Genomic DNA, 27,116 nt, shown 5'->3' on the forward strand with positions numbered 1-27,116 from the left:
CAGCACAGGCCCCCCCGTGCCCAGGGCACAGGGGCTTGGGCACTCTGCAGGGCACTGAGCCAAGGCTTAGCCAGGAAGGGTGAGCCAGATAATGCGAGGTTGAGCACTGCTGGCTCGTTCAGTAACCACAAACAACCCTCCAGAGGGACTGGAGCAGCCCTGCTACACCACACAGACACATCCTGCTGTTGGGTTTCAGAGCAGGAGGGCAGCTCTGGCTCTGCACACCGAGAAAGAGCAGCAGAGTGCCACAGGAGCAGGCTGCCCAGGGAGCTGGTGGGGTCCCCAGCCCTGCTGATGGTCAAGAAACCCGTGGCCATGGCACCTGGGCAGATGGTGGAGTGGCCATGGTGGTGCTGGCTTGAAGCTGATGGTCTTTGAAGGCAGAAAGAGTTCTGTGATTCTATGATGCTGGTGGAGAGAGGATGCCTTGTGCCCCCCTCCCCAGCCCTGCAGCAACACAGGCAGGGGGCTGCACAGAGCTCCCCCAGCCCAGGCCCAGAGCAGCCTCACTCCACAGACCTCTCCTCCCCTCACAGGCCCCTGGGGGGGGATTGAGTGTCCAGCACAGGTGGGCAGCTGAGGCTCCACTGCCTCAGCCCCACAGAGTGCTGCAGTTGGAAAAGCCCTCTCAGGTCACCCAAGCCCAACCAGCAGCCCAGCACCACCCTGGCCACCAAACCCTGGCCCCAGCTGCCATGGCCACAGGGTTCTGGAACCCCTCCAGGCATGGGGACTCCACCAGCTCCCTGGGCAGCCTGTGCCAGGCCCTGACCACTCTGGCAGCAAAGACATTCTTCCTCCTCTCCAAGCTAAGCCTCCCCTGGCACAATTCCAGGCCATTTCCTCTCATCCTACCACCTGATATTAGGGAGAAGAGACCAACCCCCTCCTCACTCCCAACCTCCTGGAGCAGAGCCCAGTGCTGCTGTGCCTGCTGGAGGTGGCAGCTAGGGAATGAGATCGCCAGAGAGCGCCCAGCTGGGCAGAGCTGGCACCTGCCCCCCTGCTGCCCACTCCTGCTGCAAGAGGGAAGGGCTCCCAGGAAAGAGCCCTCGTTTGCAGATGCTCTGAGACCCGAGGCAGCTTTTGGGTTGCATCCCTGCTGTACACAGCCTGGTTTATCGCCCTGATGCTTCCTCCTGCAGCTCGGCCCCGCCGCGGCCCCTCCCCAGCTCACGGCGAGGCCTCTCTGCCCCTCCTGGAGAAAAACCTGGGCTGAAATTGCAGATTAATTAAAAGCTGTAAATTGCAGAACCAGATGTGCTAACTCACAGCCTCAGCCTGCCACGAGGAGGAGGATAAACCATTTGAAAATGGAAAGGAAAGAAGGAGGGAGGGGGAAAAAAAGAGGGGGGAAGGGAGGGGGAAAAAAAGAGGGGGGAAGGGAGGGGGAAAAAAAGAGGGGGGAAGGGAGGGGGAAAAAAAGAGGGGGGAAGGGAGGGGGAAAAAAGGGGGGGGAAGGGAGGGGGAAAAAAAGGGGGGGGAAGGGAGGGGGAAAAAAAGGGGGGGGAAGGGAGAGGGGAAAAAAAGGGGGGGAAGGGAGAGGGGAAAAAAAGGGGGGGAAGGGAGAGGGGAAAAAAAGGGGGGGAAGGGAGAGGGGAAAAAAAGGGGGGGAAGGGAGAGGGGAAAAAAAGGGGGGGAAGGGAGAGGGGAAAAAAAGGGGGGGAAGGGAGAGGGGAAAAAAAGGGGGGGAAGGGAGAGGGGAAAAAAAGGGGGGGAAGGGAGAGGGGAAAAAAAGGGGGGGAAGGGAGAGGGGAAAAAAAGGGGGGGAAGGGAGAGGGGAAAAAAAGGGGGGGAAGGGAGAGGGGAAAAAAGGGGGGAAGGGAGGGGGGGAAGGGAGAGGGGGAAAAAAGGGGGGGAAGGGAGGGGGGAAAAAAGGGGGGGAAGGGAGGGGGGAAAAAAGGGGGGAAGGGAGGGGGGGAAGGGAGAGGGGGAAAAAAGGGGGGGAAGGGAGAGGGGAAAAAAAGGGGGGGAAGGGAGAGGGGAAAAAAAGGGGGGGAAGGGAGAGGGGAAAAAAAGGGGGGGAAGGGAGAGGGGAAAAAAGGGGGGGAAGGGAGAGGGGAAAAAAGGGGGGGAAGGGAGAGGGGAAAAAAAGGGGGGGAAGGGAGGGGGGAAAAAAGGGGGGAAGGGAGGGGGGAAAAAAGGGGGGAAGGGAGGGGGGGAAAAAAGGGGGGAAGGGAGGGGGGGAAGGGAGAGGGGGAAAAAAGGGGGGGAAGGGAGGGGGGAAAAAAGGGGGGAAGGGAGGGGGGGAAGGGAGAGGGGGAAAAAAGGGGGGGAAGGGAGAGGGGGAAAAAGGGGGGGAAGGGAGAGGGGGAAAAAGGGGGGGAAGGGAGAGGGGGAAAAAAGGGGGGGAAGGGAGAGGGGGAAAAAAGGGGGGGAAGGGAGAGGGGGAAAAAAGGGGGGGAAGGGAGAGGGAAAGGAAAGAGCAAAAAGAAAGTGAATAAGGGACAAAGAAGAAAAAAGAAAGGGAAAAAGTGGGGAAAAAAGAGCAGGGGAAAAAAGCTGCAGGAAAGATGAAGAGCTCTCGTTTCAGAGTGTGCTCTGTCCCCCTGAGCTGTCACATCCAGCCCACAGCCACGTCACTCCATCCTCACTGTGGCCCAGCCAGGACTCCCAGCCTGGCCTCCCAGGCCCCCTGAGATGCTTCACACACGCCAAGGAATCAGTGTGGAAAAGGTTGGAAGGGACCCCCTGAGCTCATCGAGTCCAACCCCCCTGCCAGGGCAGGGCCCCCCAGAGAAGGTCACCCAGGAACACATCCAGGAGGGTTTGGAATGGCTCTGGGCATGGAGACTGCACCACCTCCCTGGGCAGCCTCTTCCAGGGCTCCCTCACCCTCCTCGTGCTCAGATGAACTTCTGACCTTCCAGCCTGCACCCCCTGCCCCTTGTCCTCTCCCTGGGCACCACTGAACTATGCCTGGCTCCATCCTCCTGACCTCCACTCTTGAAGTATTGGTCAGCCTTGAGGAGAGCTCCCTCAGGGAGCTGTTTGCCCTCCCAGCCCTGCCCTCCCATCCCAGTGCCAGCAGCTTGCTCCCGCAGCCGGGGCAGGGGCACTGCTGCTGCTCAGAGCATGCCAGCCTGCTCACACCGAGCTCCAGCTCCACATCCACATGCAGGGAGGGACAATGCCACGGAGGACACCCTCCCAAAGGTGGCCTGCCCCTGCCCCGGGGCTGCCCAGATCCACCTGACCAAGCTCTGCCTTCCTGAGGGCCAGGGGGAGCAGATCCCACCCTGCTGCCCTGCACAGCTGTGCCAGTCGGGGCTCTAAGAGGGGACAGAGACAGATGTGATGCTCCCCGGGGCTGGGGACACTGCTTTTGGTGCCCAAGGACAGTCAGACACGTGTGACCACCATCTGCTCCTGGCAGAGCAGGAGCCAGCTCGGGCACAAGGGTCACCCTCTGCCCCTGTGCTGCCACTGACCTGCCCTGAAGGACACAGATTCATGGACTGGGTTGGAAGGGACCTCAAACATCATCCAGTGCCAAGCCCAGGATGCTCAAGGCCTTGGACACGTCCAGGGAGGGAACATCCACAACCTCCCTGAGCAACCTGTGCCAGAGTCTCCCCACCCTCACTGTCAGGAATCTCTTCCTCACCTCCAGTCTCCATCTGTCCTCCTCCAGCTTCAATCCATTCCCTCTCATCCTGTCACCACAAGTCCCTTGTCAGAAGTCCCTTTCTGGCTATCTCCCTGGCACTCCCCACACCCCTCGAGATGACCCTGGTTAGGACAGGGAGAGATTATTTGCTCCCTCCAGTGCTCCCAGCCCCACTCTGACAGCTCTCCTGCTGGCACAGTACCTGCCCTGCCCCGTGCCCCCTCCTGCTGCCCTCCTCCCCTCTCTCCCCAGGCAGGCTAGCAGGAGAGGGGCAGAGGCAGCAGCCTCCCTCCCTTCTTGAGCACCTCTTTGCTGCAGATCTCCTAATGCATTTCTTGGCCAAGGGTGAGGAGATTAAACACTCCAGGGAAGGGGAGCTGACACGAGCTGACAGACCTGAGTCTCCTGCACATGCATAAGTGCCAGTCCTCATCACAAGGATGCTTATTTGCCAGCCTCGTCCCTATCACTTTGGCTGGGAGTCAATCTAAATAAAGCAAATCCACTCCTCCTGATGGGGAGAGGCAGCTGCTGGGCTGTCAGGAGGCTGAACTCGGCTGGCATCAGTCTGGAGTGGAAGGTGCTGCAGGAACACTGCACGTGGCACTTGCAGCCCCTCAGGGGCAAGGGGAAGGGATTCTCCCCTGCCTCGAAGCAGCTGTGCCAGGAGGCAGCAGGGAGCCCCCCACAGCCTTGCCCATGAGGAGCTGGGCTGCTGAATCCTCCCTTCCCTCTGCCCTGCTGAGAGCACAGCTGCAGGATTGTGCCCAGTTCTGTGCTCCCCAGTTGCAGAGGGACAGAGAAATACCCAAGAGCGTCCAATGGATGATGAAGGTGCTGGAACATCTGTCTGAGAAGGAAGGGCTGAGAGCCCTGGGGCTGTTGGGCATCAGAAGAGCAGCCCCAGAGGGGATCTGATCAATGTTATAAACACCTGAGGGGTGGGGGGCAAGCAGCAGGGCCCAGGCTCTGTGCAGTGCCCTGTGCTAGGACAAGGGGCAGGGGACACAAACTGGGACCCAGGAGGTTCCACCTCAGCAGGAGGAGAAACTTCCTTGGTGTGAGGCTGCTGGAGCCTGGAGCAGGCTGCCCAGAGAGGTTGTGCAGTCTCCTGCTCTGGAGGCTTTCCAGCCCCTCCTGGCTGTGTTCTGGGTGCCCTGCCCTCGGACTGGGTGATCTCCAGGCTTCCCCTCCAGTTCCCCCATCCTCTCAGCCTATGATCCTCTCTTCCTAGGGGATAGGACTGATCCCAGCAATCCCACACAGGTTTTTTTCCTCCATTGCTGAGGACCATCAATGCCAACAGACCTGCACAGCTGCCTGGCAGCGCCCAGCCTTCCCCAGCACGGCTCCCTGCCTGCCCAAAACCTGGCACTGCCAAACTTCCCACCTCAGCCGCAGCCCAGGGCTTGCCCATCCCCTTTTCTCCTTCCTTCCTTCCTACCCCTCCAGCGCTTGGCTTCGAGGATTAAGGCTCATTTCAAACGAAGTTTTCATTCTTCTCTCCCCCCTCTCCTTGCTCTCCTTCTTTATTCCCCAACTCATTTGCATCACAAAACCCGAAAATTAAACAAAAGCTGCTTTTTGAGTCTCCACTCATTACTCCCTTTACATTTGTTAACATCATTATCTCCAGCTGAAGATGGCAAACTATTATCAAATGTTGCAGAGCTTTTGTAGACCTCTTGCTCTATTACTCGGGGAAATGGCTTTAATGCTGATGCTTTTAGAGGGCTCTTTTTTTTTCCGCATCAGAAGCGAGAAAGGAGATTACAAAAGCCCTACCCCAGCGGCAGCCTTGGGTACTGAGGGTGGTTTGCCCCTGTCACATCCAAGCAGGAACAGGGTGCTGGGAAAGCAGGAGGAAAGAGGGGGAGGGGGAAGGGGAAAAAAACCCCAACCACAAAAAGCTTTTCCTCCACCACACCACCTCCCTCTGAGCCTGGGATTCACCAAGCCTCTCTCCTCTGCACCTCCTCCCTTCCCTCAAACACTTTTCTGCAGGAGGAAGGATTGCAGTGGAAGCTGGGATGGAAAAGAGCACCTGGGGAAAAAAAGCCCCAAACTGAGCTGGGCTTGGGAGACTTCAGCACCACAGCTTTGGCTTGACCAAGGGTTCAGGGACCTTGGAGGTCCTTTCATAGGATGGTCCAGGCCAGGAGGGATCTCCAAAGGTCACCCAGACCAAGCTCCCCACAGTCAGCAGGGACATCCCCAACTAGAGCAGGCTGCCCAGGGCCTCCTCAAGCCTCACCTTGAATATCTCCAGGGATGGGTCCTCAACCACCTCCCTGGGCAACCTCTGCCAGTGTTCCACCACAAACAACTCGATGAGTCCCAGGGGAGCCATGGCTCAGGGGTGCTGAACCCCTGTCCTGAAGCAGGGGGAAAGAAAAGGTGGAGAGCTGGAGCTGCTCAAGGGATCACAGAATTGTTTGTCTGCCACTCACCCCAGGCCTTTCCAGCCCCCAGAGCTGCCCTCACCCAGCACAGCAGCCAGGCCTGTGCCCAGTCCCCACTTGCAGCACCGGAGCTGATTTATGGTGCCTGCAAGAGAGGTCAGGGCTCCACAGGCTCCCATCCACCACTTCATTAAACTGGAGCAAAACAAACAGAATGAACCTGAAGGCTGAGAGCCCTGGCTTCAGCCCAACCCTCCCAGCACCTTGAAGAGGCTACAAGAACGCTGGGAAGGGACTTTTGACCAGGGCTTGGAGTGAGAGGATGAGAGGGAATGGACTGAAGCTTGAGGAGGGCAGATTGAGAGTGGAGATTGGGAAGAAATTCTTGGCAGTGAGGGTGGAGAGACACTGGCACAGACTGCCCAGGGAGGCTGTGGATGTGCCCTCCCTGGAGGTGCTCAGGTCCAGGCTGGATGAGGCCCTGAGCAGCCTGGGCTGGTGGGAGGTGTCCCTGCCTGTGGCAGGGGGTTGGAGCTGGATGACCTTTAAGGTCCCTTCCAACCCAACCCATTCTGTGGTTCTATGAATCTCCTATTGAGCCAGGACTGGGCTCAGGCAGGAGACCAAAGCAGCTCTCTGGAGTGGGCAGGGTGGTGACATCCTCCCTGCAGCACTCCTGGCACCACAAGCAGCGAAATGCCGAGGCTGAGGCAGCAGAGAGCAGCCAAACCCTGCCAGAAAGCTCTTAGGAGGTTCAGCTCTCCCTAGGCAGAGTGCTGGGCAGGGCTGAGGGCAGCACACGAAGCCTGGCACAGGAGTGACCTGCTCTGGCCACCCACAAAGGCAGAGATCTCCACAGCCTGAGGTTCACACTTGGTCAGCCAGCCCCTGAGACCCCCATGCTGAGGTTGAGCTGACTCCTTTGTTTTCCACCCGGCTTTGGGTGTTGATTTAAAGCTGCCCAAACAAATAATTACAGCCTTATCTGCAGCAGGCAGCAGCATTAGCTCCAATTCATCATTTTTAGCTCCTTTGTATCATACATTGTGGCTAAATAAAGAAGAAATTCAGCCATTCACACTTCACAGGGCGCTGGCACCGCAAGCTGCTCTGCCAGCAGGGTGGAGATGGGCACTTGGGCAAATCTGGGCTCCACTACAACAGAAAAGCAACCTCCAGAGGACTCTTCCCTGCGGGGAAGGAGAAGCCCAGGTGGGTTTTGAACAGCTTCTGGGAGGGAGGCTCTCAGATCCGCAGTGCTCGAGGTACAGGAGTGCTGCTCAGCCAGAGAACGCTTGGGGAGGGCTGCCCCAAGCTGGGACACCACTGAGCTGGGGAGGAAGACCCTGCACCCAGCAGCGGCGGCCCCCTGCACCCAGCAGCAGCAGCGGCGGCCCCCTGCACCCTGCAGCCCCCTGCACCCAGCAGCAGCAGCCGAGGCCCCCTGCACCCAGCGGCCCCCTGCCCCCAGGAGCCCCCTGCCCCCAGCAGCAGCCCTAACCAGCTCAGGTTGCTGAGTTGAATCCTGGGGACAATCACCCTTGTTTTGATCACTGTCAGGTCTGACCCAGGCTGTCCAGAGAGGTGGGAAGAGCTCCATCCCTGGCAGCATTCCAGGCTGGGTTGCACGGGGCTCTGAGCAACCTGCTAGACACCGGGACAGGCTGCCCAGGGAGGTTGTGGATGTGCCCTCGAAGGTCCCTTCCAACCCAAACCATTCTATGATCTGCTTGCCCGGGCCCAGGATGGCACCTACAGCCCTGCAGGCAGTGCCCAGCAGTGGGCACCAAGAGAAACATCTCCTCTGTGAGCCTGAACTGGGCACTGCCTGCACTGGGTACCCCGGGACGGGATGCCAGGCACCGGGGAGGGGCTGGGGGGTGGTGCCAGCAGCTGAGCAGGCAGGGAAGCAGCTGCTTGGGACATGCAAACAACAGGCACGGCTCGGCCACGAGGATTGACAGCTTCAGAGCTGCTTTGGGTGGAGAGAGACCCAGAAGAGGCAAGAGAGGCTCTGCAAAGGCAGGGATAAAAGATATTGCTCCGGAGAAAACACAAGAAGGCTGAAACCCAGCGTGGTGCAGCCTTCAGATGCGACGGAGATGAGCTGCCAACGAATTGCTCCATCCAGAGGGAATTTGGGCTTTGTAAGGTGGGGAGGGAGGGCTGGGAGGGACAGAGGTGTCCTGCCCAGCGCCCAGCGCAGCTCCAGGACCACCAGAGTGGCACCAGGCAGAAAGGTGTAAGGCAGGAGGAGAGGGAAAGGCAGGAGGAGAGGGAAAGGCAGGAGGAGAGGGAAAGGCAGGAGGAGAGGGAAAGGCAGGAGGAGAGGGAAAGGCAGGAGGAGAGGGAAAGGCAGGAGGAGAGGGAAAGGCAGGAGGAGAGGGAAAGGCAGGAGGAGAGGGAAAGGCTGGAGGAGAGGGAAAGGCTGGAGGAGAGGGAAAGGCTGGAGGAGAGGGAAAGGCTGGAGGAGAGGGAAAGGCTGGAGGAGAGGGAAAGGCTGGAGGAGAGGGAAAGGCTGGAGGAGAGGGAAAGGCTGGAGGAGAGGGAAAGGCTGGAGGAGAGGGAAAGGCAGGAGGAGAGGGAAAGGCAGGAGGAGAGGGAAAGGCAGGAGGAGAGGGAAAGGCAGGAGGAGAGGGAAAGGCAGGAGGAGAGGGAAAGGCTGGAGCCTCGGCAGTGCGGCCAGCCAGAGCGACCCCCCGCCCCTCACCCCAGCTATCTGTGGGGTCCTGCCCAGCCCTTTCTGCTCATCCCACTCCTCCCTGCCGTGTGGGGACACAGGAATCTCAGCTTCCAAGTTAAAAACAGCCCTGGTGCCTAAGCCTCCAAGGTGCAGGCAGGGGTGACCTCTCCCCGGAGCCGGGAAGGCAAAGCTAAACGAGTCCCAAATTCGTCTGGGCTGTAAACGTCAATTTTCTCCCTGAAAGAAACGAATGTTTGTGATGAATGTTTTCTTCAGTGCCTGCTTTTGGCAGCGCTGCCATCTGGGAGGGGAAAAAAAAAAAGGGGAAATTAAAAAGAAAAGAAAAGAGAAGAATCTCTGCCACGCTCTCCCTATCAAAGATTTTTTTTCCCTCTCCTCTGCCTCTTAATAAATGGTTAAAAGATTGCCAGGAGTCCGAGGGGCCAGCAGCTTGTTTACCACAAGTGGCTTCTGTCACCGAGTAAAGCACCTTTGACTGATAAGCTTAGAGCCCCTGCCAGGCCACATGCAGCTTCCTCCGCAGCCCTCTAACAAGCAACATTTTCAGAAGCACTTTAGCTATGTTGGGCACTTAGGAACCTAATCCCTATCGACTCTCAATGAGATTTATGCTCCTGAATGGCTGGCTCGCTTCTCAGCCAGGGCTCTGGGTCATTCAGAGCCTTGCAGAGATCTCACCCGACGCCCCCAAGTCATTGATTAGCCTGTTAACACCATCCATCAACAACAAAGCTCCGAGTCTCAGCCCCCAGCCAGCCCCCAGCGTGGGTCCCGGGATCCCAAAGCCTTCAGGAGGGGCTGAGGGTGCATCCGACAGCCTGGTTCCCGAGAGGATGGCAAGCCCCAGCAGACAGCCCTGGGGTGGCAGAAGGCAGCCCAGCACTCTATAGGGGATCATTCAGAGCCTCGCAGAGATCTCACCCGACACTCTCCCACCCCCGAGTCACTGATTAGCCTTTTAACATCATCCATCAACAAGACAGAGCCAACCCCCACCCCAGCAAGCCCCCAGCCAAGCCCCCAGCACTGTGCACGGGTCCAAAAACCTTCAGAAGAGGCTGAGGAGGCATCCAACAGCTCCTGCTGACAGCCCTGGGTGGCAGGAGGCAGCTCACCACTCCTTGGGGTGCAAACTGCAAAGAAGTTCTTTCCAGTGAGGGTGGGGAGATGCTGGCACAGGCTGCCCAGGGAGACTGTGGCTGTCCCCTCCCTGAAGGTGTTCAAGACCAGGCTGGATGAGGCCCTGAGCAGCCTGGGCTGGTGTGAGGTGTCCCTGCCCATGGCAGGGGGGTTTGGAACTGGATGATCTTGCAGGTCCCTTCCATTCCATCATGGAATCACAGAACACATCTGTGTGGAAGAGACCTCCAAGCTCACCCAGCCCAACCCTCCACCCAGCACTGCAGGGCCACCACTAAACCACCTCCCTGAGCACCGGCTCCAGACGCTGCTCTCACACCTCCAGGGCTGGTAACTCCACCAGCGCCCTGGGCAGCCCATTCTGATCCTCGAGAACCCTCTCAGGGCGAGGAATATTTCCCGAGACCCAACCTGGATCCAGGGGTCTGAGGAGCTGCCAGGCACGGGGGGAGCAGCGAGGGGCTGCCGCTTTGGTGCTGGGGTGAGTGACTAACCCGAGGGGAACAATCAGATCCTTTTCCAGATTTGGCAACACATCAGCACAACAACAACAACAAAAAAAGAACCTCACTAATTACATGCTTGAGCACAGGCACCAGAGCAGTGCCCTCCCTGTATTTTCTCCTAATTGTTCTCCGAGCCTTACAGAGCCGCATTTAAATAAAAATGAAGCAGTTATTTAAACTGCAATTAAAGATGGAGAGGTTTTATTTTTAAACTCCAGCTCTCGGCAGCAGAGGAGGGGAAGAGGAAGGGGAGCTGTGCAGGGGACCACCCCCCCCACCCGGCACCATCCCCCCCGGGGGCCGCCCGAGCCCCACGGTCAGGCGGGCTCCGGAGCAGCGGCACAGCACCCAGCGGGCGCTGCCCCCAGCACTCCCGAAAGGTTGCTTTGCTCTCCGTGCCCGGTGCTGGCAGCTGGCACAGCCCTCAGCAGCTCCCCGGCTGGCACTGACCCCGCGCCAGCAGCCCCAGTGGCTCGGAGCAGGTACGGGCAGCAGGGCTTGGGTTGGGAGCCCGGGCAGAGCCCTTGCTCCGAGCAGCTCCTGCCAGCAAACGCTCGGCCGCGGCTCGGAGCCTGCGGAGCTGCCTCTGCGGATCCCTTTCGGGGGAGGCATCGGCACCGCTCTGCTCACCAGGTGCCCACCGCCACCACGGCCCAGGGTGCCCGCCAAAGCCCAGCCCTGCTGTCCCTGCGGATGTTCAGGCCGGCACCGCGGCCCTCGTTGCCCAGCCAGGTGGGCACCGGGCAGCGTCCCGTGCCCGGAGCAGGGAGCATCCTCTGCCGGGAGGGCGGCTGCTGGGAGCAGGGCTGGGGAGGGAGGAAGGGAGAAGCAACCACAACAAAAACCTCACCCTCTCCTTTCAGGAGGCAGCAGAATTTATCAGCCTGCAGCCCTTCACATCTGTCTGCTCATACAAAATGAAAGAGGCTTTGAAAAGCAGAGGAGATGAAATAAAGCTGTCTGTGTGAGCGAGCTGGCATCGCTGCCGCTGCCACCGCCGCAGCAATAACGACCCTCATTGTTCCTGCATCTGCCTGTGTGCGCGGGGGCACGCCGGGGGGAGGGGCGCGCACACCCTCCCCCCCGACACCCCCCCCCACGGGCAGGCACCCCAGCCCTGCTGCCTGCTCAGGGGAAGCTGGGCACATAGCTGCCAGCCTCCCCAGGGGGCACCGGGGCAGTGATGGCACAAGGCAGCTGTGGCTTCAGTGCTGGTCCCCTCTCCCTCCACTGCCCATCAGGAGCCCCCAAGGGCAGGTGGCTCAAGCTCAGGAAAAACCTGAGGCTAGCAAAGAAGTTTTGCCCTGTACCTGCTCCCACATCACTTGGCTTTGCTGCAGCCATCACTGCCAGGCTGCCCTGGTAGGCAGAGCTCCCCTGGGGACACCAGGGGACAGCAGGAGCAGAGCCAGCACTGATGCACTCTGGTAGGTGACAATTGAACGGGAGAGTATAAAAGCAACAGGGTCTGGGGCAGGGAGCAGAAGCTCAATGTGCCAGCAAACAGCTGCTGGAGGGAAGCCTCTCCCCCCAGATCCATCCCTTGGGCTTTTCCAAGGGGGATTCGGTGCTTTCCAAGCCCACCGAGGTGGTGGCAGCCCTGCAAGAGTGCTCCAGGCAGAGGAAGTGGCTCCCAAGGGTCCCTCAGGCAAGGTGGCTCAAAGGTAGCCCATGGCTGAGCATGGGCTGCAGCCCCTGTGCCCAGCATGCACACAGAGTGGGCACGACAGTGCCAGCCTGAGTTGCTCCAGTGCCCACAGGGACTCCCAGCCCAGAGGATGTCACCTGCCCTGCAGCAGGGAGGTCTTGGAGAGGCACAAAACCTTACAGTTTAGCAAAAGCCTTGTGAGCAGGGGACAAGAGCACCACAGCCCTTGTAATCCAGCAGGAGCTGTCCCCTGAGCTCGGCGATGCTGGCAGCAAGGAGCAGCAGACACGTGGAGCAGGAGACCTCATTATGCAGCTCAGCTCCAGCACGAGCTGGGCCTGTAACCTTCTTCAAGGGCTGAGTCTCAGCAGAGAGACCTCTTGGTGATGTGAGCCCCAGGGCCCCCAGGCTGCCCCCGGCAAGCCCTGCTGGCTCAGGAGGTCAGGAACACTTGTCAGCACAGGAGGTCAATCAGCCCTTCTGCACCCCTGCTGCATGGGTCACTCCCCTGCCCTGCACGCTGCCAAAGCTCCAGAGCATCCTCCTCTTGCTCCTAACTTCTGTCCAGTGTCTTACAAACCCACAGTCTGCAGTTCCTGAGCCCCCAGCAGCTCAGGCAGGTACGAGGCCAGCTGTGCAATACAGGAAACAAGCCTCTTGGCTAGGTCTGCATTAGGCACCAGGCAGTCATTTACTGCCTACGTGCCTCTGCCCCCATCCATCCCTCCCTCCCTCCCTCTGTGTGCTGTTTTGACCCTCCCCTGGGTCACAGCTGCTCCTCAAGGTGGCTGAAGTCCTGCACTTGCAGGTACACAGAGATGGCAGCTCCAAGAGGAGCTTCTCTTCTGTACCCCATGCCTTGGTGTGCCCTGCTTGGCTCATGCTCTACCATCCCACAGAGCTTGGAGCAGGGGCAAGGACACCACACAGGCCTGGGATGCCAAGTGATGGATCAACAGCAACTCTTCTTTCCCCAAACCCCTCCACAGACTTCCTCCTCTATCCCACAGAGGACACAGCCAAAGGGGCCCTAGATGGAGCATCCCCTCCTGCAGAAGCTGCAGCAGCAGAGCAGAGCAGCAAACCACACCGGGTCAGGATGCCTCAAGCTCACCTTCAGGCAGTGCCTCATGGCCAGCAGCCCTGGAGCCTGCAAAGGAGACACCTTGCACCAGGAGAAAGGAGCCAGGGCTGCACCCAGGGCAGAGGCTGCTGGAAACCTACAGCTCCAGACCCTCCATCCCACCTGCTTGGCCCACAGCTTCACAGACTGCATCAGGTTGGAAGGGACCCTGAAAGGGCATCTTGTCCAAGCCCCCTGCAGCCAGCAGGCACATCTCCCACTCGAGTAGGCTGCCCAGGGCCACATCAGGTCTGCTCTGGGATGGGACCTCAACCACATCCCTGGGCAACCTCTGCCAGGATCCCACCACTCTCACCGCGCCTCTCTCTCTTCCTGCTTGCTCCCAGGATCCAAGCACCCAAAGAGCTGCCCCTGAGCACCTCCCCAGCCACGGGGAGGCCACCACGGTGCCCTGTGCGCCAAGGCCAGCCGGCCCTGCCCTACAGGGCCCCAGCAGCGACCGGGCACCGGCACCACGCTGCTCACCAGCAGCATCTTCCTTGCTGGCCGCGGTCCCTGGCTGGCTGTGTGTGTGCATGCGTGTGTGAGATTGTCTCCATCGTGACTCTGCATTATCAGGGCTGTAATGAGTCCTTGTTAAAGTGGATTTGATGGAATAATTATATTCCAAAAAAACCTGCAGGAAAAAGCTCTCTCTCTCTCCCTCTCTCTCTCTCTCCTCTCCCCTCTTAAAGGGCAGGATCATCAAAACGTTCTCGCCACATTATTTGCAGTCACACCTTCTGCTGCATCTGCTCCCTTTAAAAAATCTCTAACTCCAATCTGATCTGAATATATAAATCTGAATTATCACAGCAAAAGGAGATGTGCTCACACCTTTTTTTATCTGTTGCCATGGCGATTAGATAAAATTCACGCCAAGTCTCTGGGGAAGGATGAAATGATTTCAGACAGAATCTCACCCCACTTGGTGAGAATAACGCCTGGAGCTACTTCCCTCTGTAACAGGTCTGGGCACATGTCACAGCCAGAGAGGGTGGCAAGGGGTGGCGGTGGTGGGGGAGAAGCCAGGACACCTCTAGAGATCTCGGGACCGACGGAGGAGAAGGTTTTGCGGCACCCGCAGAGAGCGCGGGGTCGGACAGCGCTGCCTCGCATCACATCAGGCTGCTGCCTGCCGCGCCGCAGCCCGGCCCCGGCGGAGCCACACGCGCGGCGGGAAGGACAGGTCCCTGCCACCTTCTGCCCGCTGGGCGCAGCTCTCCCGCTGGAGCTGCCCGTCCACATCGCTCCGCACGGGAGGCAGAGGCAGCCTTGGGCGCCCTCCTCTCCCCCAGCGCGCCGGGAAGGTCAGGGGCAGCCAGCAGCCTGCTGTCCTGCCGCGGGTGGCACTGGGCACACGGCAGAGGGTACCTCACGCCTGGCACGCTCTGAACCGTGGGCTGCCTGCTGCCAGGCACCTCGCTCCGAACCAGCCAGCACCACTCTGCATTCAGGCAGCACCGAACCAAAAGGCTAAGGGCTGCTCAAGCTCCTCAGCAACTTCTGTCCCCAAGCCCCCTCGGCGTGTGACAAACACACAAACCAGAGCTGCCTTTTGCCTCACTGTGTTTACTCCATCCCAGCTTTCAGCTTTCCTCCTCCAGTATCAGGGGATTGATGTCCCCCAGAAGCAGCCTATTGACACCAGGACCATGCTGAATTACCCAGGTCCTGGCTCTCCTGCCCCTTGGATTGTCTCTCCCAGCACGCAGCACCCCCAGGTCACACAGCTTCACAGAGAGGGTTGGGAGGGAGCCTCCAAGGGCATCGTGCCCAGCCCCTCTGCAGGCAGCAGGGACACCTCCAGCTGGAGCAGGCTGCCCTGGCTGGGTGCTAGCCTCACACTGCTCCCCAGGCTCCCCACAGCTGGGGGGGATGGTGCTGGAATTTGTGCTCCTCAAGCCTCTCAGATTCCAGAGGAAAATGCAGCAGGAGGAGGCAGGGGCTGGGAGGAGAGCCCTGGATGGCCACACTTGACCACAGGAAGGCTGCTGCAGGTTCACTTCCCACCTCTCCAAACAGCTGCTGAGAGGAGTTTCACAATGCTGTGAGCAGCCTTGGGCACCACAGGGGCTGGGACAGGAAGGTCAAACTCCGCTCATAGCTGAGCCACCACAAACAGGTGAGGTTGGACATCTCCTGAATGCCTTAAAGCTTCAGGAACATCCACAAAAGCCACCTCCAGCTCCCCAGAACTCCTTTTTGGGTCAGTTCCACCCTTTTGGCAAGCTCTCTGTTTTGCTCCCCAGAGGGAGGACCATCCCTGGAGGTGTTCAAGAGCTGAGTGGCCATGGCACCTGGGGATGTGGTTTAGTGGCCATGGTGGTGCCAGGGTGCTGGTTGGGCTGGCTGATCTCAGGCCAGAGGAGTGCTCCTGGGCTGGCCAGAGCAGCAGATTCTCTGGCTCCATGGCAAGCCAAGCAGTGCTCCCCTGACCCCCAACAAACCACTTCACAACAGGAATTGCTCCCTCTTTCCCAACAGCTGAGGCAGAGGGGTCTGAAAACACAGAACCAGCCAGGTTGAAAGAGACCTCCAAGCCCACCAAGTCCAACTGATCACCCAGCTCTAACTGATCAACCAGACCATGGCACCAAGTGCCTCCTCCAGTCCTTCCTTGAACACCTCAGCTCCACCACCTCCTAGATGATCTCTCAAGGTCCCTTCCAGCCCTTAACATTCTGTGATGCCCTGGGCAGCCCATCCCAATCCTGCTCAGCAGCAGAGCTCTTCTCCTGCTGCCATTCCTCCCCCCACTCAGAGAGATCAAACAGCAGCAGCAGAGTTTGCAATCACAACCTGGCTGCCGAGCGTGCTCTGCACAGCCCCTGCCTGCGCCAGCGCCGCCCGCGCCGGTCCGGCCAGCTGGGCTGCAACCAGCCTTGGGAACCAGGAGCAAGATTGCTTCTGCTGAGAGCTACCAGCAAAGGGGGGGAAAAAAAAGGAAAAAGGGAAAACCAACAACAACAAGAAGCAGCAGCAAATGGGTTTTTGAGAAGCCTGTAATTTCTGCACAACCCTTGACTCCGCTAAACACACATCTTCAGGCTCCCGGCACGGCGAGGCGCAGAGCCCGGCCGCACTAACGATGATTTATGGGCAGGGCAGCCTCCCATCAAGGATTTACCTCTGATTCCAGGGTAAGTTACCATCTTGCCAAGATAACCAAATGATGCAACTCGCCACCCAAAGCCCCTCCTGCAGCCTGGCCCTGCAGAGACAGAGAGCGGGCAGAGCGCTCCCTGAGCCGGCCTCCAGAGCCCTGAGTGCTGGCAGCTGCGCCTGGTGGGGAGGTTGGAGGAGATGATCTCTAAGGGCCCTTCCAGCCTGAGCCATTCTGGGATTTTATGATCTTTGAGGGGCTGGAGGGTGTCCAGAGAAGGGCAACAAAGCTGGGGAAAGGTCTGGGGGACAGGGCTGGGGAGGAGCAGCTGAGGGAGCTGGGGGGGTTTGGTGTGGAGCAGAGGAGGCTGATGGAGACCTCAGTGCTCTGTGCAGCTCCCTGAGAGGAGGCTGAGGGAGACCTCAGTGCCCTCTGCAGCTCCCTGAGAGGAGGCTGAGGGAGACCTCAGTGCTCTGTGCAGCTCCCTGAGAGGAGGCTGAGGGAGACCTCAGTGCCCTCTGCAGCTCCCTGAGAGGAGGCTGCAGCCAGGTGGGGGTTGGGCTCTGCTCCCTAGTCTCTGGTGATAGGAGAGGAAATGGCCTGAAATTGTGCCAGGGGAGGGTTAGGTTGGAGAGGAGGAAAAATTTCTTTGCTGCCAGAGTGGTCAGGGACTGGCAGAGGCTGCCCAGGGAGGTGGTGGAGTCCCCATGCCTGGAGGTGTGCAGGAACTGTGTGGCCATGGCACTTGGGGCCAGGGTGGTGCTGGGTTAAAGGTTGGACTCAACGATCCCAGAGGTCTTTTCCAACCCAAACAATTCCTATCATCTCCTTGAGCAGCCCTACCATGTGCCCCTACAAAGACACCCTGGCCAGGGGCTCTGGTGGAAAGAAGCAAGAGCAGCAGCAACCCCAGACACATCTCAGAGCTTCCTAACCCCAACACTGCCCACCAAGAAAACAGCAAAACCTCACCAAAGGGCTGCCCAGGCCATGCATGGAGCTTCTGAGAGGGCCAATGCTGCCTGCCCCAAAATCTGAGCTACAAAATGTTCCACTTTATGGAGGAGAAAGCAGGGAGGCTACGGGGAGCAGAGTCACTTCAGAAGAGTTTACTGCCATGGAGAGGTGGATGGAGGCTTTTCCTGCTCATCACAGCTGCACCAGGACTCACTGGGAAGATTCCCCAGCTTCTAGGGGAAGCACTGGGGGGGAGTCTCAGGAAAAGCAGCGAGTTTGGCACACTGGGGTTAGGGAAGAGCAATGTGGTATGCAGCCAGCCCTGCTTCTGAAGGAGCTCTGGCACCTCCACAGCACTTCTCCCCACCAGGAGGGTGGCCAGGCGGCTGTGTGTGCACGTCTGGGTGATCACCACCGGATCACCACCGGGACCACACTTCAGCCGGCTCAGCCCTCACGCTGCTTGCTGTGAGCAAGCAGGGACCTCCCCTTCCTCTCCTGCCTGGCTCAGCGCTGGGACAGGAGCAACAGCTCAGCAGAGGCTGAGAAATGACCACGGGTTTGGTACCAGCAGAGGCACTTTGGGCTCTGACAGCAGCAACAAGGCACACACAGGGAAAGAAGAAGCCTCAGGCAGATCCTCTGTTTGCAATCCAACGGCAGAGGATGTTTGCTTGTGTTGACTCTGCACTGTAACACAATTTATATGTTCTGTCTTTAGGGTAATTATTGCTTTAGAATGTTAAAATCGTTCCACCCTAATTAAATCATCATATTAAAATGAGAAAAAAAGAGAATAATCCACTGCCACAGCAAACTGCAGAACTCTGCCGGGGGAGAGCAGCCCAGGGCGCAGGCCGCTCGGTGCCAGCCGGCCCCGCTCCTCAGAGGGGCACCGGCACCGCTCCACCCCCACCTCACCACCCTGAGTGCCCACCACAGCCCTCTCAGCACTGCAGGACCTTTGGAACAGGGCCCCCTGCACCACCCAGGGCGTTCAGTGTGGCCAGCAGGAGCAGGGAGGTCATCCTGCCCCTGTGCTCAGCACTGCTTAGGCCACACCTTGAGTCCTGTGTCCAGCTCTGGGCTCCTCAGGTTAGGAAGGAGGTTGAGCTGCTGGAAGGTGTCCAGAGAAGGGCAATGAAGTTGGTGAGGGGTTTGGAGCACAGCCCTGTGAGGAGAGGCTGAGGGAGCTGGGGTTGCTTAGCCTGGAGAGGAGGAGGCTCAGGGGAGACCTTCTTGCTCTCTACAACTACCTGAAGGGAGGTTGTAGACAGGCAGAGGTTGGTCTCTTCTTCCAGGCACCCAGCAGCAGAACAAGAGGACACAGTCTCAGGCTGTGCCAGGGAAGGTTTAGGCTGGAGGATAGGAAGAAGTTCTATAGAGAGAGAGATTGGCCATTGGAATGGGCTGCCTGGGGAGGTGATGGAGTCACCATTACTGGAGGTGTTCAGGAGGAGGCTTGATGGGGTGCTTGGTGCCATGGGTCAGTTGATCAGGTGGTGTTGGATTGGTTGGACTTGATGACCTTGAAGGTCTCTTCCAACCTGGTCTATTATTCTCCTCTGCTGAGCATGGGACACTCCCTTAGCATTCCCAACCACCCCAGAAGCTCCTTACACGAGCTTGTGGCCAGGGAGGTGGTGGAGTCACTGTCACACTGGAGGTGTGCATGGAATGTGTGGGACTGGCAGGGACAAATGTGGACATCCTTCAGCAAGAGAAGTTGGAAGGGACCCTAAAGATCAGCTGGATCCAACCACACTGCCAGGGGGTTGCCCTGTCTGGGCAAGAGGCTGCTGTGGGCATGGGCTGGCTGCTGCTCAGGGAGAGCTCCTGGCTCTGAGCACCCAGCCAGGGCTGACCACGTCCTCCAGGTGAAGAGTTCCACATTGGATCTCATCCCAGGCCTGTCAGGAAGGGGTCAGTGCTGGGGAGGAGGAGCTCTGCACACTCAGGTCCTGACCATGGGCAGGCAGCTGGCTCCTGGCCCTGGTGCTGCCAACCGTGACAGGCACTGTGCCAGCCAGGGCATGGCCTTGGTCAGGAGAGGTGGTTGTGCTCCCTGGGCAGTCACCCACCCAGGTGCCCTGCTGTGCAGGGGGCTGCATGCAGACCCTGCTGATGCCTCCTCACAGCCCCAGAGCTCAGCTTCCCCTTGCCCACCTCCCAGCACATGGGCAGTGCTGAGTCAGCAGAGGAGCTGAGCTCAGGAGGAGCAGGCTGCCAGCAGAGCCTCAGGGCCCCCTGCCACCCCCCTCCAGGTGAGGCACTCTGCTCCTCCAGAGCAACACATCCCTGCAGGAGGGACTACAGCAAATCCCCTCTCACACTCCCTCAGTGCTGCCCCAGACAGTGCCAGGCTTGTGCCCTGCTCCTGGTGGCATCTGCACCCCTTGAGTCTGCTCCCCCGACACCTGGCACTGTCTGCCCTCCAGCCCCTGCTCCCCAGGGTGCTGCCAGGGCAGCAATGCCAAGGCCTGGAGGAGCCTGGGGATTTGCTGACCTGCAAGCAGATGCCAGGCTGTGAGCTTGGGGCAAAATCCTCTAACTCTCTCTGGATCCCCTGGGGCTGTGGCTATTGATCACTTTACTACTAGCTTACACAGGCTGTGCCAGGCAGCCAGAGCTGCCATCAATACAGGCTCTGAGGAGGGAGCCCAAAGGTCATCCTGGTACACAGGGACACAGCGCTGGCCCCATGCTGTGCCCAGCACCTGCCCACAGGCACAGGGGGCACGGGGGGAGGGGCACGGTGCTGTTTTGACTGAGTTCCTTTGCTCATGCCTGCAGCACTTGTGCAGACCTCCAGAAGCTGGAATGGTTCTGGGGCATCACCCCCACAGCAGAGTCACAGAGAGACCCCAGGGATCATCTGCTCCAACCTTTCTAGGGGACAGCAGAGCTGCACTGAGCTGGCTCAGGACCCTGAGCCTTCACCCTGAGCAATGTAGAGGACTCCACTGCTGCCCCTGGGAGATGATTCCAGCGCCCAGCTGTGCTCATGGGGGAAACATTTTCCTCTGGAGCCCAATGGGAACCTCCCCAGCAATTCCTTGTCCCCATCACCCCTTGTCTTCTCCATGGCACTCCTGGTCAGGAGTCTCCATCCTCCTGGCAGCCTCCCTTTATGCCCTGCTACTTGGCCATACCAGCACCAGCACCAAGCAGCTCCAAGTGGGACAGGCACAGCCCGGGCAGGCTTTGCTCCTGCTGCCAGGCACACCGAGAAGCCAGGCTGGGGCACATCTGCCACCATACCACACACCCCTGAGCCCAGAGACACCCAAAGGACCAAGCACAGCGCCAAGGAGAGCCTGAACACGACAGATCTGCTCACACCACCAGAGGGTCATCACCAGAAGCCCTTCCTGGGCAGCACCGGGGCGGACGATGCGCCGAGAAGAGCCCTCCCAGGGCGGCGAGCTCCACACCGAGAGCCAAAGCAGGCCAGGCTTCGCCAAGAGAAGGGAGGCTGCTCCTACCTGGGATGATAGAGACGGTGTCCTTCTCCCAGGAGACAACACTAACATATTCCTGCACTGAAGAGGGGATGAGGCACTTGAAAACAGCCACGTTTCCACGCATCGACCTTTGGTCCTCCACCCGAACGGTGTACGGCTCCCTGAAAACTGTGGAGGAGAGAGCAGATGGTTGGGAGCCTGACAGTGCTGCAGGGAAACACACTGCCTTTTGCTTCAGTCCCACGGCTCCCAAACAAACCAACCCACCCAGCAGCACGCTGCTGCCACCCAAAACACTCGGGCAGGAAGCAGCTTTCCCCTGGGATCGCAGGCTTGGGCTGGGCGGGCGGCAGGGGAGGGCCTGCCCCGGCTCCTGCCACGGCGCTCAGCATTGCCACCAGGGGCTTGCCACCAGGGGCTTGCCACCAGGGGCTTGCCACCAGGGGCTTGCCACCAGGGGCTTGCCACCAGGGGCTTGCCACCAGGGGCTTGCCACCAGGGGCTTGCCACCAGGGGCTTGGGAGTCATCGAAGCTGCTGAGGCAAAGGCTGGCAGCAGCCAGGTTTCAGGACAGGGACACCAGAGCTGCAATGCTCAACCTCACACCTTGGAGAGACTCATCCCCCTGCTGCAAATGCAGCTGGGAGGGACAGCCTGTGACAGAGCCTGGCAGCCCCCCAGAGGGATCGCTGGGGAAGCAGAGGACAATTTCCCAAGCAACAGCACAGTGAGAGCCATGAGCTGTCCCCATCATGTGCCTGATTCCTCAGGGAGATGCTCATCCCTTTGACAGCTCCATGCTGCTCCCTGGACCAGTGACAAGGACTCCCCAGTGCCACAAGGCTCCAGCAGCACTCACTAGATGAGGCAGAGCCATCCCCAGCCTCTTCAGAGAGACAAAATGATGCCACCGTGGCCAGTGGCACAGGCAGACACCACCAACTGCTGCAGGCTGAGTCTAACCCTCAGGGAGTGCAGGTCCCTCGTTACTGTGACAGCTGTGCCCTGCAGGACCAGGACAGGCCCTTCCTTCATCACCTAGCAAGACCCTTGTGCCAGGGCAGGAGAAGCTCACCAACCCTCCTGAGGCAGAGCTCCTCAGCAGCCCCCAAAGGAAGGCACCCAGTGGTCACCCATCCTGCAAAGGTGCCAGCAGGAGAGGGTGACATTGCTTCCACCTCGAACCCCAGGGCTCCACACACCAGCTCTGCACCCAGGCAGAGCAGCAGTGACCAGAAGATGTGAAGTGCAAGCTGCAGAGAGCTGGAGAAGCCTCCCACGGGGAGGGACCCCAGAGACAAAGCAGATTAGGCAGCAAAAGCCTCCTTAATCACACGGAGCAGGAGGTTTATTCACAGGCTTTAAAGGCCAGTGGGGACCAGGAGGAGCACTCAGCCCAGCCTCCTGCAGGCTGACCACGGCTGCCCCAGCAGCTCTGACCCTGGCCTCTGGCTGCCACAGGGAGTAATTGCCACCAGGGTGACCTACGGCCACAGCTTACAACTTTCCCTTGGCTGCAGGGATGGCAGAACCTCATCAGCAGGGAGGGGACCCTCCAAGGGCATCCTGCCCACAGCAGGGACAGCTCCAGCCAGAGCAGGCTGCACAGGGACACAGCCAGGCTGAGCCTGAAGGGCTCCAGGGATGGAGCCTCAGCCACCTCCCTGGGCAGCCTGTGCCAGTGTCTCCCCAGCCTCCCTGTGCAGAGCTTCCTCCTGGTGCCCAACCTAACTCTGCCCTGCTCCAGCCTCAAACCCTTGTCCACTGCTCCCTGTGCTCACCACCAGCTCCTTCAAAGCTCCCAGAGGTTTGCTCCCTTCCTCCCCTATCCAGCTGCATTTGTTTGTCTGCTTCACAGAGCTCTCCTTGCCTTCCCTCGGTGCTCTGCCATAGAGAGCACTGGAGTGCAGCTGGGACACAGCTGACCAGGAGGGAACAGAAGCAGGGGAATGTTTCACAACCTCTCCCAAATGCCACAAAGCTGAAGCAGCTCAGGCTGCCACAGCTGGAACCATCCCCTGGTGGCCCTCAGGGTGCCCCATGTGTGGGCCAGCACCACGCACCCATGGCTGCTGCTAGCTGCACCAGCAAAGGGCTCTCAGCTGAGTCCCACCAGCAGCAGGGATTCATAGAATGGGTTGGGTTGGAAGAGACCTTAAAGATCATCCTGTTCCAACCCCCCTGCCCCCAGCCCAAGTTGCTCAAGGCCTCACCCAGCCTGGCCTTGAACACCTCCAGGGAGGAGGCAGCCACAACCTCCCTGGGCAGCCTGTGCCAGAGTCTCACCACCCTCACTGACAAGAATTTCTTCCTCACCTCCAGGCTCAATCTGCCCTCCTCAAGCTTCAACCCATTCCCTCTCATCCCATTCCCTCTCATCCCATCACTATGGATCCATCCAGCCCAGCCTGGACAAAGGCAGAGCAAAGGCTGCTGCCCTGGGGAAGCCCAGCCTGCGGTGCCTGGGCACCAGTGTTCCTGCAGCCCTTCTGCTGCCACCCTGCATGCCAGGCTGTGGCTTCTGGGTAACCTGGGCATGCTGGTAAATAATTGACCCCCGGGGAGGGGTTAATACTCATTTGCCCTGCAGTACAAGGCATTAAACCACAAACCCCTGTAGTCACTTCTGTCGTGTTCCCTCTGCCAGCCTCACTTTTAATAGGTTACATAATGAAGCCGTTCCTGGGCTTTGGCCCTCCTCAGCCTGGTCAATAATTTACTAGAATGGCTTTGGCACTTGGCTCTTTGCCACAGGCCTCCTCTTCTTTTGGGTGTTTTGGGGTTTTTTAGTTTAAGAAGCCCTGGCAGGCTGAGGCTGGGTGGGAAGGGACAGGTTTGAAGAGGGCATGAGTGAGACACGACCCCAGAGGTGGTCCTGCTCCCCCTGCAGCTAAGAGAAGCTCCCATGTGTGGCTGGGGGTCGGGGGGGGTGGAGCAAAACTAGAAGTGGGGAGATTGAGATTGGAAGCCAGGAAGAAGCTCTTCCCCATGAGGGTGGTGAGAGCCTGGCACAGGCTGCTCAGGGAGGTGCTGGAAGCCTCCTGCCTGGAGGTGTTTGCAGCCAGGCTGGAGGTGGCTGTGAGCAACCTGCTGTGGTGTGAGGTGTCCCTGCCCATGGCAGGGGGTTGGGACTGGCTGAGCCTTGAGGTCCCTTCCAAGCCTAACAATTCTGTGATTCTATAACTGGGGTTGGACTTGAAGGTCTCCAGAGGTCTTTTCCAACCCCTAACATCCTGTGTAACAGCAGCTCAAAGGAGAGGACCTCTCCTGCTGCCAGGCTGCAGCCTCAGCACAGCCTCCAGGCACTCACTGGAGACCCTCATGCTGCACATCACTTCCCTGCTGGCCACCCCAGGCCTCTCCTAGGCAGCAAGCAGCCTGAGGCAGAGCTGTCTTAGCTGGGGCAGGATGCTGCTTGGCAAAGATGTATTGGCAGCCCTGCTTACCCAGCACCCCTAGGAGGAGAGGCTGAGGGAGTGGGGTTGCTTAGCCTGGAGAAGAGGAGGCTCAGGGGAGACCTTCTTGCTCTCTACAACACCCTGAAGGGGGAGGTTGGAGCCAGGTGGGGGTTGGTCTCTTGTCCCAGGCAGCCAGCACCAGAACAAGAGGACACAGTCTCAAGCTGTGCCAGGGGAGGTTTAGGCTGGAGGTGAGGAAGAAAATTTTCCCAGAAAGAGAGACTGGCCATGGGGATGTGCTGCCCAGGGAGGTGGTGGAGTCCCCATCCCTGGAGGTGTTTAGGAAGAGCCTGGCTGAGGCCCTTGGTGCCATGGTTGAGTTGATCAGATGGTGCTGGGGGAGAGGTTGGACCTGATGATCTCAAAGATTTCTTCCAACCTGGTTGATTCTATTCTATTCCCCTGCCCTCCTCCTGCTCTCCACCCACACAGCACCCACTGATGCCCTCCAACAGCAGCCCTGCTTCTGTGCTCTGCTCCTGGGTGGGCAGCAACAGCGCCCATTGGCAGTGCCTTGTGCCAGGGCTGCCAGAGCAGCCCCAGGTGCAGGCAGAGCAGCACCTTAGCCCCAGCAAGGCAGTGGGCACTGGGTCCTGGCAGAGATGCCAGCAGCCTGCTCCCCTTCCAAGCAGCCCAAATCCAGCACCCCAACACCAGCAGGCTGCCGGGGGGGCAGAGAGAGCCGAGCTGTGTGCGCGCTCTGCGTGCCAAGCAGCGGAGCAGGGCAGAGCAGAGCAGAGGCAGCGGCGGGCGCCAGCCCCACGCCCGGGGGGGCTCCTACCTGCTTTGACGCGGATGTTGGGGCTCCTGATCTTGCCAGCCGAGTTCTCAGCTGTGCAGAAGTAGTCGTTGTCGTGGATGAAGCTGTTGAAGGCTGATGGCGAGAAGGGGTAGAGCTGCAAAGTCCCATTGGCATGGACGTGCCTGATGTGCGGCACATCGTAGATGTCGTCGCCCGTGGCCAGGTACCACCGGAGGACGGCGCTGGGTGACCCCGCGGCCGGGCAGGGGATCACCACCCCCACTGTGCTGGAGAAGGTCACCTGCTGGATGGAGTCGTTCACAAAGTAGAGGCTGGTTCCAACATCTTCAGCATGTGCTGCAGGGGGAGAGAGCAGAGCCGCCGGGGCGGGAGGGTTACCACGGGCATCGCCCGGCCCCCGCGGGCACAGCCGGCGCCCTGGCACCCCTTGCCCCCCGCCTCCCCCCCCAGCAGGGCAGAGTAAAGCAGGGGAGCATCAGCTGGAAGCACAAAGCCACCTTCACAGGCTGGTGCTCCTGCTGGCAGCAGGGACCAGGGATGACAGCCAGCCAGCCAGGACAGTCAGGGGCTGTGGGAGCAGGGAAGGGTACCCAGGGCAGCCCTCAAGGCTTCCCCAGCTGGCACCAGGTCTGACCATGCCTCAGCACCCACAGGCCTGAGCACACCCACATGCAACAACCACCACCCAAGCACCACAAAGCAGCACCAGTTCCCCTGCAAAGCCTCATGACCCCCAGGCTGGAGCCACAGCCAGCACCCCAATACCCCATCAGATCCCCAGAGCAGCTCCAGCTGCCCATCAGGGATCAGGGCAGGACCCTTCCCATGACAAAGCTGCAGCACCCCTTGGAGAGGGGCAGGAGAGCTGTTCAGTGCTGCTCCCCACTCCCAGAGTCAGCAGGAGAGGAACCTGGTCCCACCTCACCCAGAGCCCAAGCTGCAGCCTGGTGCCAGGCATTCCTGCACAGCCCAAAGACCAAGAGGTGCCATGTTCAAGGGCATGGTCCAAGGCAGAGCTTGCAGCATCCCAGATGCCCAGGAGCAGCTCCACAGGGCACTTCCCTCCTTCAAAACAGGGGACAGGACCTTTTCATCCAGCTTGTACATCCATAAAGATCATCCAGTCCCAACCCCCTGCCATGGGCAGGGACACCTCCCACCAGCCCAGGTTGCTCAGGGCCTCATCCAGCCTGGCCTTGAACACCTCCAGGGAAGGGACATCCACAGCCTCCCTGGGCAGCCTGTGCCAGTGTCTCCTCACCCTTGCTCTGAAGAATTTCTTCCTCATCTCCAGTCTCAATCTCCAACCCATTCCCTCTCATCCTGTCACTCCCAGCCCTTGTCACAAGTCCCTCCCCAGCTCTCCTGTAGCCCACTTCAGGTACTGGAAGGATGCTCCAAGGACTCCCTGGAGCCTTCTCTCCTCCAGGCTGAACAGCCCCAACTCTCCCAGCCTGTCCCCATAGAGGGAGACTCTAGGAACTCCTCCAGTCCCTCCTTCCCAACCGAAGCAAGATGGGCTATAAATAAGGAGGAGGAGCCCCAGCCACTGGGATCTGGCTGCTTTTTTTAGCCACACTCTTTGCAGGCTGGTGCAGGGCCGGGGTGGGGACGCAGCCCTGGGCGGTGTATTAATAGCTGGGGCTGAGCGCAGGGCTGCCGGCGCCGCCCAGCCAATGAGCAGATCAAAACCAGCCACGGGGGACCCTCCCTGACCTCGATTTCTTCACTTGGGGAGGAGGGGACAGGAGCAGGGAGAAGGAAAGCCTCCCCTCCAAGGGTGGCCTCGTGGCTGCTTGCCCAAGGAGAGGCTGGTTGAGCATCACTGGCACCTCACGAGGAAGCCTCCTCCAGCAACCTGCTGAGGCTGGGCACCTGGCTTGGTGCTGTGCCACCAGCCCAAGATTCACAGATTGCATCAGGTTGGAAGGAAAGCTCAAAGGGCATCTTGTCCAAACCCCCTGCAGCCAGCAGGGACACCTCCAATTAGAGCAGGCTGCACAGGGCCACGTGAAGTTTGACCCTGAATGTCTCCAGGGATGGAGCTTCAACCACAGCCCTGGGCAGGCTGTGCCAGTGTCTCACCACCTCTTGTGCAGGACTTCTTCCTGATGCCCAACCTAACTCTGCCCTGCTCCAGTTTCAAACCATTGCTCCTGCTCCTGTCACCCCAAGCCCTCTGAACACTCCCTCCCCAGCCTGCCTGTAGCTCCTCTTCAGATGTTGAAATGG

General features: G+C 59.5%; 1 protein-coding gene across 1 annotated transcript; it reads right to left on the reverse strand.

The window, feature by feature from the left end:
* Nucleotides 1-15,905: 15,905 nt before the first annotated feature.
* Nucleotides 15,906-25,220, reverse strand: LOC137461621 (cell adhesion molecule DSCAML1-like; the record flags this gene model as incomplete). Its single annotated transcript, XM_068171299.1, has 5 exons — nt 15,906-16,056; nt 16,289-16,350; nt 17,768-17,889; nt 20,685-20,831; nt 24,903-25,220. Coding segments are annotated over 5 exons (800 nt in total), but the record flags the coding sequence as incomplete, so codon positions are not given.
* Between the last annotated feature and the right edge of the window lie 1,896 nt (nt 25,221-27,116).

Source organism: Melanerpes formicivorus, unplaced genomic scaffold, assembly GCF_026170545.1.
Source record: "Melanerpes formicivorus ecotype bairdi unplaced genomic scaffold, bMelFor1.0.p_v2 SCAF_2703, whole genome shotgun sequence".
Classification (NCBI taxonomy): domain Eukaryota; kingdom Metazoa; phylum Chordata; class Aves; order Piciformes; family Picidae; genus Melanerpes; species Melanerpes formicivorus.